Source organism: Asterias rubens, chromosome 14, assembly GCF_902459465.1.
Source record: "Asterias rubens chromosome 14, eAstRub1.3, whole genome shotgun sequence".
Taxonomy (NCBI): Eukaryota; Metazoa; Echinodermata; class Asteroidea; order Forcipulatida; family Asteriidae; genus Asterias; species Asterias rubens.
The window spans coordinates 7400627-7411697 of NC_047075.1; the positions used below are offsets into that span (position 1 = coordinate 7400627).

General features: G+C 40.9%; 1 protein-coding gene across 2 annotated transcripts; it reads right to left on the minus strand.

Annotated features, from left to right (window-relative positions):
* Nucleotides 1–2777: 2777 nt before the first annotated feature.
* LOC117299066 (protein TSSC4-like) lies at nt 2778–7308 on the minus strand. 2 transcript variants are annotated; one of them, XM_033782469.1, is made up of 2 exons: nt 7220–7308; nt 2778–4747 (listed from the first exon to the last, which is right to left on the minus strand). In XM_033782469.1, the coding sequence occupies exon 2, from the start codon at nt 4684–4686 to the stop codon at nt 3616–3618; it is 1071 nt and encodes a 356-aa protein (XP_033638360.1). In that variant the 5' UTR covers nt 4687–4747; nt 7220–7308; the 3' UTR covers nt 2778–3615. The 2 variants fall into 2 exon arrangements, with proteins under 2 accessions (XP_033638360.1, XP_033638361.1); XM_033782470.1 differs by having other exon boundaries at nt 7176–7266.
* Nucleotides 7309–11071: the final 3763 nt, after the last annotated feature.

Below are 11071 nucleotides of genomic sequence, written 5' to 3' on the forward strand. Positions count from 1 at the left end.
TGTAGTTTTACATTTCCTGTATTAATGTTTTAACCAATTAGTCATTAGTTTTAGATAGTCATGCATTTTCCATCCATCACCAATGTGCATTAACATAACTGTAATAACAATGTCATGATGTTAAATTAGGTAATAGACAAATGCAACTTGAAATTTTGTCAACTTTATTACATATCTTTTAAGTTGTTTTACTACACTGTGTTTCTGCATGTCCTTTCTAAGAATCTAAACCCTCTAAGCACAAAACCTTGGTAAGCACAGACAAATTCTGCTTAGCAGAAACAGGTCACCAGCCAACATTCAATAAAGTTGATACTGTTGCCATTGGTGCCCCACTTCTAGCTCAGCAAGGAACGAATTCACAGCTTTATAAAAATGGGCATAGGGCATCACATCATAGTTGTTGGTAATTATTGTTTCTTCGAAGCATCTTTTTTTCTTTTCTTGCAGCAGCCACATAGTCATTGCTGCAATTAATGTATCTTGTGCAATTTTGGTTTCTTTTTAGTATATTTTTAGCTATACTTTCTTTGTCTACAAAGCAACCGACCCACTGTTTTACTAAATTTGTTTTAGCGAAAGTTTACGAGTGTGCTAGAGTATACAGTACAAACATCTGGGGGGGGGGGGGGACTTCACTAATACACATTCCGTATGGTGTTCTAAATAAATGGAACGTGCCTGTCTTGTTTCTATGGAGTTGTAAAACTAGATGTCCATAGTTTTTGTTTGGCGATGTTGATAGCAAAAAGCAGTGTGTAAGTCTTATTTTTTAACAAGTGTGAATTTGTTTGCTTTCCGTGTTAAAGTGTTATCCATGGCAACCAAAAGTTTCAAAACTGTTTGATTTTGCTACACTTGCACCTAGTTTATTTTAAGTTGTTTGGGTTTATTATTCACTACATGTACTGGTACAGGCCTGATACTTCAAGGAGGCAACAAAAGCAATTACCTTGTTTACCTTCAAATTCTTTACAGTAGAAATTTACAATTACTACATGTATTGATACAGGCCTGATACTTCAAGGAGGCAACAAAAGCAATTGCCTTGTTTACCTTCAAATTCTTTACAGTAGAAGTTTACAATTTCCTCATACATGTAGGGTGCCCTTTACAGAGGCCAAAATGCCTTGGCCTTGCCCTTTCAAAAACAAAGCATACAGGCCTGCATACATGTAAAGCCCTTTACATTTTCTTTTAAGACTTTAATTAATATTTTAAGATTGTATTGGACCAACCATATTTGTCTTTATGATAATAATTGTGCACTTTTTAATTTTAGATGCTTGTAGAAGAATAAGCATAAAATGTGTAAGGCCAAAAAACTAAATAATTGGGTCCTTTATTTAATCACTGAGTCACCCTCCGATGTCACCCTGAAACAAAACAGAATTATACCCTAATTAAGTAGAACTGAACTCCGATGTTGTAATATAATGCAAAGAATCAAACTGCACATTTATTTTCATGACCTCACTCTTAAACCAAATTATGCAATGTTGACTCAAACCACCTGTTTTTTGTGTACAGTACATGTTTTTTAAGCAAAGGTCACTACAAGAAAATTAACTAATTCTGAGGGTTACACATCAATGTTCATAAAACCCTAATTATGTCCCGACATCTACAAATTGTGTGTCAGGCCTGGACTGTGTTCATATTTTTGTGCTCTTCAACAGTTTCCCTATTGACTTTAAGATTTCCAAATGGAAGTGCCCTTTTTGCAAAATAAAAATGGCTTTGCCCTAACAATATGTTCAAAAATCAAGATATAATTTTCATTGATTTGCTTTCTTTAAATTGCATTGTGTTCATAATATTTTGCAGGATAACATAAATTCAGTAATAATTGTATTAATCTGACCTTTGACCTCATCACAGTGTGTCTTTAAAAATTGTAAATCTTGAGATGAATTAATACAATGTTTCTATTCAATATAATTATTTAAACTATCTTGTTTTAAGACTCATTTATTTTGTACTTCGTTTCAAAAAGTCCTCGTTTCAAAAGACCCTTTCCATGAATTACTGTATACATGTATGCTAATCACATTCACGCAGACAGTAAACCAAAATGTTAGTGCACACGACCCGTTATGTGCAGTTTAATACAATTTGTATTGTTGGAAGGGTCTATTCAACATGCTATGAAATTTTGTGCAGACCAGAATGCCATTTTGTACAATTCCTTGTGAGAACCGTACATGTATCATCTAATGTATCAGTTCCCAGACTGTAACTTGATTCTACATGAATTGAAACTATCCAACGAATCTGTTTTTAATAGTTGATCGGTTGTGTCTTACATAACAGGGCTCAAAATTAACACTTGACCACAGGCCTGACCACAGGCCTGACCACAGGCCTGACCACAGGCCTGACCACAGGCCTGACCACAGGCCTGACCACAGGCCTGACCACAGGCCTGACCACAGGCCAAGGCCTGTCATTTTAGTGTGGGGCCAGTAAACAGTACACATTGTTATACCTCGGTAACATATTGTGAAGTTTGATTGGTCTAGAACCAATCACGTGCCGTGCAACAAATACGCATGGACCATGGCTGCACAGCGCAGCGGGTAACATGAGTGATGTTAACCGGTGTACATCAACTTGATCGTTCCCACTGTTGGTCAATTTCCAGCGCTTAGTAAGAAACGGCCCCGGGTTCGAGGGAACAGTGAAGAATGGTTTCTTATTTGAACAACTGTTTGTCTGCTTATTAAACTATGCATACTCCGTCGTTATAAAGTTTGAAGATGACAACATAACTTTGAGAAGAGGAATAATCGTGTTACCATGGTATAACAAGACAATTGTTGCACGCTGTGATTTGGGGTCCATGGGTTTTGCTTCACCTCGGGTGCAATTTCCCCCTCGGTAATGGACCCCGTCACAGAGTGCAACAATTGTATACTATAGGACAGGCCCGGTGGTCTTGTGTTTTTTCAATTGAATACATTTTCTCATTGTGCAATTTTCTTGTGACCAAATATTGACGGTAAATAGTGACTCTTTCAAAAGTATCGAAGAACACACACTCATGCATAAAACACAAATGGGACATATCTTCTACGAGTGCTTGTTCAACTCATTTTGATCCTGGCATTGTAAAATAAATTATTGTCATTTTTTGTAGAGCTACAAGCCCTGCAGTCTTGTAATTTGTTTTCTTCAGTTTTGAGCCATGCATACAAATTTTTAAAAACCAGTGGTATACAGATATTGACTGCTTCATGTGTTTAAACTACGATGCCCGAGGCGATCCCTGGCAGGTTCTATTTTCCCTCCACTTCATCTAGGGATAGTAGACTGCTCCAAGAATCAGTGAGGGCGTCCTAATTTAGTTTTAACCGTAGCACGAATAAAAGCAGTCAATATTTGTTTAATAACACCCCAATGCCTAGGCGTCTAGGTACCAAGAAGCTGCTGTTGCTAAGGGTATAGACAATTGGTTGCATGGGTTAGTACATCAGTTGCCATGGGATAGTACATTGGTTGCTACAGGTATAGTATCTTGCCGTTCAGCCTCCTAGTAAAAATAAGACATTATTTCAAGCACTCTTAACCAATTAAAAAAAAGATAATCTTTGACAATGTTCTGAGAGTTCATAACTAACTGTCATCAGTCCTTTCCCTAAGCCGCTTTCTCTGCTTAAATTTCCTGCTCTTGAAGCTTGACTCTTTATCCTGCTCTGACTGGTTGCTCATTGATTCCTCTTGTGTGAAGCTGTCTTCTGATTGGTTAATACCAGTCTCTGTTTTGTCACTGAGATGATCCAAGACATGATCGTCGGTCTTCTGCTTCAGTGAATCCATCAACTTCAGCTTCTTTGGTTTCTGCACTGAAGAACTCATACCTACTTCATAGTCTGCCATTTTGTACACACTGCCATAAACCTTTCTCTTGGGAGATTGTTCCGTCGACTCTTTGGATAAAACTGGTTTCTGGAAGACATGTTTACCGTCTACACAAACCTCGGTTTCGGTGGATGACGTTGACTCTTCCTCCTTCCTCTTCTTTAAGTCATTCAGAAAGCCTAAAGCAACACTTCTATTAGCTGCATTTCCACACATGTTAGTCTCTTCTAGTGAGTACTTGGTGTACTTTTCAGGATTCATAAAGTGGTCAGGTGGTTGACGTCTTCCACCTCTAGGCCTTCTATTCCAAGCTCCCTGCCTGTGTCCTCTACTCCAATCAGGAGGTCTGTTGGTAGTCGTTTCCTCTTTAGACTCTTTGCTCTTTGGGTGGATGCCAGGTTTAAGGAAGATGGTTTTAGTATCCCGTGTTGATCTTATTGACTGCTTAGCTTCAGTACCTGGAGAGTGAGACTTGGAGACGAGGCTGCTGTGATGTCCAGGAACATCTCTGTCTTGGTTTGTCTTTAAGTCATCTTTCCCTGACAGAGTGTCAGATTCAGATCTGACAGGCTTCTTAAAGATACAACCTCTCTCAATAAATCTTCTTTCCTCCTTATCCCCACCTTCATCATCATCAACGACTTTGAAACTTTTGGTTTCAGATTCATACTTCTGCTCCATCACCTCCAATGACCCAAAGATGTCTGCACTCTTAGATTTAAAGTGACTGTCTCGGGCTGAGCCAGTCTGCAGCTGAAAGATCTTGGATGTCTCAGCCGTGCAATCTGCTGAAGAACATTGACTCATGTTACTTTCTCTATCCATTTTGATACAGAGTAGACATCTACTGCAATAAAGCTGCCTACTGCACTGCAATACTTGACATCTGTTTGTTAATAATACAATAGGAAAGTTGTCAAAGATTGTTCAAAATAAGAAAGGTCAAGCGTGAGCATTGAGAGTGAGCACTGCCTACTAGCTAGTACAAGTGTTTACTACTGACTGTAATATACATGTACGCTACGATAATTAATGATGTTACAATACAAAGTAAAGTAATACATGTATCATCATGACCATGGAGCAATAAACTGTTGTACTTGTTAGAACTTTGTTGAGATTAAAATTAGTTAATTGAGCAATAGTCAATTACTATACGTAGTATACGTAGCGTTTCATAGGCGGTCCTGTGTTCGTTTTAACCCTAAAATCGTGGTACTGTCTTTTTACGTCATTTTTACGTCATTGCGCGATGTAATGTAACAACCGATAAGTTGTACTTGTTAATTATACAAAAAGTTTGGGTATTTCCGCTTTTTCTACAAGGTACAAAAAATTAGTCATACTGTCAGGGCCATAAGTATTGTTTTGTGGCCGCTGCAAAAGTTAAAACAAACATTTTTGATGTACAATTCCTGATGATCAAATCACAAGACTCGGTTTTTAGCTGAGCATTCTGGGAAAAAAATTACAGAGGCCATGTACCTTGCATCAGATTATTTTTATTATGTAAGAAGATGTTTGTCAAGAAGATGTAACTTTGTACCTAGGGGGGTCGTTTACATCGCGCGCAATGACGTAAAAGACCGTACCGCGATTTAAGGGTTACGATACATGGTGCTCCACTTTTTCATTCTTTATCTTCAAGTACAATACGTGCTAATGTAACAATCACTCAGATGCTCGAATTACTAGGGGGATAAAAACATACTACTTTTATATCCTACTTCCTCTGTTTTTATTACACAGTGCGTATTGTGAGTGTCAATGCGTCACGCTCTGTAGGATACGGACAGTGCGAGTATTACGTTCTAAACTTTGTGTGCATGCATGCTGTTCGTCCTGAAATACGTTCTGAAATTTTAAACTTTGCGCGTTGCATGTGAGTCTGGAAGATAAATTTGTTATTCCATGCGCGCTCGTGGTACACAAAAAATATAGGCCTAGTTCGTCTGCTTCCCATATCCAACTCGGCCTTCGGCCTCGTTGGATATGGGACGCAGAAGCGCTATATTTTTTCGTAGGCCTATCCACTCGCGCTTGTGTGATTACTTATAATATGAAATAATAAAGTAATAACAAAACCCTCCTCACGACGGCAGAGACGGAGGGTTACGAGATTCTCTCGAGCGGCAAACAACAATCTGGTCCAACACGTACAATTTTGATAGCCTTCACCAGATTTGCCCCATTTTTACCATTTTCAAATATCATGACACAAATTCGAAGGGCACGAGCTTGATCCTCAATGTCTAATGCATCCTTTTATAACACTCAAAACACCCTTGAGGAAATATTTTGAAAAAAAAGGACAAAAACTTACCAGAAATGGTCACAAATGGGTCAAATCTGGTGTACGTGTTGGACCAGATTGTCGTTTGCCGCTCAAGAGAATCTCGTTACACGACGCGAAGAGGGAGGAGGGTTAGGTTATCACAACTACTACTATACTAATTTACCTCAATCAATGATACATGTAGGCCTATCTATATAATAATCCCTTTTTGTAAAAATGAGTGAAAAAGAGGTGGCGCCATAGGCCCTATGGAAAGTTATCTTTTTTTTCAATTCAAAGAAAAAGCCATGACGCCGCGAAATTTGGGCTGACAGTCTACATACAGGATACTTGTTCATACATGGCTTTAGTTGAATTTGTCTATGATTTGGAGGAAAGTATGGGTGTGAACATTGAAGGCAGCAAACAAGGCCAGGACAGGGTCGCAGGGAAGGGATGTCAACCGAAGGGCACATATAGACCTTTTGCAAACAAGGCCAGGACAGGCAGGGTCGCAGGGAATGGATGTCAACCGCAGGGCACATACTCCATAGACCTTTTGCAAACAAGGCCAGGACGGGGTCGCAGGGAAGGGATGTCAACCGAAGGGCACATAGACCTTTTGCAAACAAGGCCAGGACAGGGTCGCAGGGAATGGATGTCAACCGAAGGGCACATAGACCTTTTGCAAACAAGGCCAGGACAGGGTCGCAGGGAAGGGATGTCAACCGAAGGGCACACATAGCATAGACCTTTTGCAAACAAGGCCAGGACAGGGTCTCAGGGAAGGGAGGAAAAGTTTCCGTACGGCGCCACCACTTTTTCATTCGAAATAAAATAATATAGGGATAACTTTCCGTATGGCGCCACAGGTAAATTAGATACTACCTTGGAAAAGTTGCCGTATGGCGCCATACGGAAAGTTCTCCAGCATTTTAAGTAACTAACTAGGTAGTACTCTATTAGTAGAGTGTTTAAAAATAATAATAAATGATATTTCATACCGAAAACTTAAACAAATCTGACAAAATCATAATACCCTTGCTAAGAATCATCAGATGTGTATTACAGCTCTCCACTTACCATTCGAGTAGAAATCTTGGATAAACCATGATGATAAAAAATTCGTTTAAAACGGGAGTTCTAGTTATTACACTGCAACTATAGAGTGGTCTAGCGCCCCCTGTTGACGATAATGCGCTCTGCTAATACTAGCGCCCTCTTTTGAATCATTCATCTTTAGTCCATAATAATAAAAATCCCATGGCGGACAGATCGATTTGCCGGAGATCGGACACGTACATAATGTGGTTTTGTTTTTTGTCTCCTCGGTTAATAAACAATATTTTAAAACGGCCAAGCAACGATCCGATCCAAGTGAGAATACTGGTCTTTGACAATGATTACCAAACGTGTCCACATGAAATAAAATTCAATTTGTTTCAAGGTTTATACTTTGTTTAACACACTAATGAGATTGATAACCAACTTACACAAACTTACATTCTGGTTAAATATAAAATATAAAATGCCTGTAATAAATTTAGATCTATGAAATCGATTTACATTAAAACTGCGATGTAAACATTGAACTGACTTCATAACACCGTCCCACCATGTGCAACTGACTTCATAACACTTCTACTTCTACTTCGATACTTGGCATAGTCCTTCAGTCAGGATATAAACGCCATAGATAGCTGCTTATGTGCGGTGCCAAGTGTTGCAGGTGCATTTTATTGTACAAGGTGCGAGTAAAAAGTTGGGAGGTAGCTAAATGATTGCTCCAACCGCCCCCTTAAAGACCCCGATGGATGGGAGCTCGAGGATCTGGCTGGGGAGGGCATTCCACCACAAGACTGTTTGTAGAGCTGGAGACGTGCTGGGATGGTTTGGTATTTACATTTTGTGGTAGGATCGAGTACTGCTTGGGATCATGGGTATGAGGTATTGGGTTGGATTGATGGCTACTAGCTGATAGCGGATCTTGTACATCAAGGAGATACTAGCAGCCTGTCTGCGTTTTTCAAGAGAGTCCCATTGAAGATCATCTATCATTTTGGAGACGCTGTCCCTGCTGTGGTAGTTGTTGAAGATGAATCTGGCAGCTTGGCGCTGGTTTTTTCTATTTTGGTGATGTTTTTCTTGGTGTGCGGGTTCCAAACTGTACTACAGTATTCGAGATGTGGACGGTCATAGTGGGTACTGAGTCCCATCTCAAAAACGCCATTTTTACATCAGAAATTACCCCGCCAGGATTTGTCACTTACCGACGAGATAGAATCCAGGGGAAGAAAGGAGGGGTGTTCATTATGGTGAAAGATGATCTAATTGCCAATGAATGTAACATCATTACAACGGAGGCTGAATTAATTTGGGTAGAGCTACATATTAAAGGGTATAAACCTCTCATCATAGGTTCTTTTTACAGACCTCCCAACTCACCACCTGCAAACATCCAGCATCTGTCGGATTCGCTAGCCAGCATCCAGTCAAAGTTTAAAAATGCGATCTTGATTGTTGGGGGTGACTTTAACCTTGCAGACATTGACTGGACCAATCGATCTGTAAGACCTTATGCTGTGGAGTCGGCAAAAATGTTCTCTGTTACTGGATGTATGCAATGATTTTTTCCTGGACCAACTAGTCAAAGAGCCCACAAGGATTTCTGAAGCTGCTCAGAACATTTTGGACCTCGTCCTCTCAACCCACCCTAATTACATTGAAAATGTAAAGTGGTTCCAGGTATCAGCGATCATGAAGTGGTTCTCTTCACCCTTAATCTTAAACCCAAACTCAACAAGAAAGTTCAAAGAAAGGTTTACTTGTATGGGAAAGCAAACATGGAGAATTTAAGAGCTGACATGACAAACTTCCAGGACAGCTTTCTTAATAGTGACCCAGATTCCCGCAATGTGCAAACCAACTGGAACATGTTCAAAGAAAAGATCAGTGAACTCATGGAAAAGCACATTCCCTCCAGAACATCTTGTGCCAGTCATAAAAATCCCTGGATTACGAGAGAAGTGAGGCGTATGTCCAAAAAGAAACAACGCTTGTATAAAAAAGCGCGACTCTCCAACAATCCTAAGGACTGGGATAGCTTCAAAGTGCACCAGAAGGCAACTCAGAAGAAACAGCGCAAACATTTCTGGACCTTTCAAAATAACATGTTTGATGAAAAAGATAAATCAAATAAAGCTTTCTGGAAGTTCATCAAGTCCAAGAAACAGGACTCCACCAATAACACCGTCCCACCATGCGACGACTGACTTCATAACACCGTCCCACCGTGCGACGACTGACTTCATAACACCGTCCCACCGTGCGACGACTGACTTCATAACACCGTCCCACCGTGCGACGACTGACTTCATAACACCGTCCCACCGTGCGACGACTGACTTCATAACACCGTCCCACCGTGCGACGACTGACTTCATAACACCGTCCCACCATGCGACGACTGACTTCATAACACCGTCCCACCATGCGACGACTGACTTCATAACACCGTCCCACCATGCGACGACTGACTTCATAACACCGTCCCACCATGCGACGACTGACTTCATAACACCGCCATGCGACATGCGACATGCGACGACTGACTTCAAAACACCGCCATGCGACACGCGACGACTGACTTCAAAACACCGCCATGCGACATGCGACGATTTACGATTTTGCTGGTCACCTACTTCCAGCATCGAACAATGGCAGCAATTCGGGATATTCGTCGGTGTGGAACATCCCTGAAGCTACAAATAATCACCAAATTTAATAATTAAGATACATGAGATTTTGTCTTCATTTATTCCACCCCACCCGCTACAGGCATTACACTTTCCAATGTTGGTAAACAAACCACTCTGGTTGGTATGGTCGGCCGCCTGATAATAAAACATTCAATTTTGCTTTGATATTCTGACAAACAAATATCTCCCATGGTTGGATGGTTCGTTTTCAACAAATTCAACGCTTTTTGAATTAGTTGTATGTGATATTGTGTCGAACTGTGGCAATCTGTTGTTGTTTTGCACTTGTGGCTTTCCATGGTTTTCCCACCTTCGCCTGTAGGCAAAAACTCAGGCTGTGACGTTGCGATAAAAAGTTCTGTTATCGTTAATAGCATTGTCATAATAAAACCAATCGAACCCCAGTGGGTGACTGTAGGCCCGCGCCCACTTAAACAAAAAGCCTTTCAGTTGAAACCAATAAACAAGGCCTTTGCATCATTCAACTGTATGATGCAAAGGCCTTGTTTAAGTGGGCGGGTCTAAAGTCACCCACTGGGGTTCGATTGGTTTTATTATGGCAATGATATTAACGATGACAGAACTTTTTATCGCAACGCAATTAACATTCAGTTGTGAACAGTTCAAGCTAAACCAACGCAACCATTGTCACTGCACGTTTATCATAATATCTTTGTATCACTGGATCTAGCGACAGGGACCTGTCTTTATCCTTGCGGATCCTTAGCGGCCCACTAAGCACGATTCCGTAGTTGTTCGAATCCTCTTTTCACGTTTGGCCGCCAGGGGTGGCCAACAAATAGTGGTAACGAGGTGGTTAATTGCTGCACACATGCGATCCATTAGGCTCCGCCCACGGCGCCCGTGTGAGCAAGAACACGTGAGCCTCTCCCATCATGGTATTATTATGCTATACTCTGCCGCACGTGCCAAGCATACGCGCACGTAATGTCGGACTTTTGGTTGTGACTGGTCAATGCGCAATGGGGCGGAGCTTAACCCTTTGCACGTTATCGGCGACCACAGTCTAGTCGCCGAGCGTGTTTTGCGCTGTCGGTGACTCCAGTCGCCCACAGTACTGCAAGTAAATAGATGAGGAATTCTGGGAAACTATTGACCCCTGACCCTCATCCAGCTGCATGTCTCTAGCTAGCTGTGTATGCAACGATATTTCATC

Excerpts from the sequence above, each read along its gene's own strand:
- LOC117299066 (XM_033782469.1), bottom strand. The coding sequence starts at position 4,686 with ATGGATAGAGAAAGTAACATGAGTCAATGTTCTTCAGCAGATTGCACG.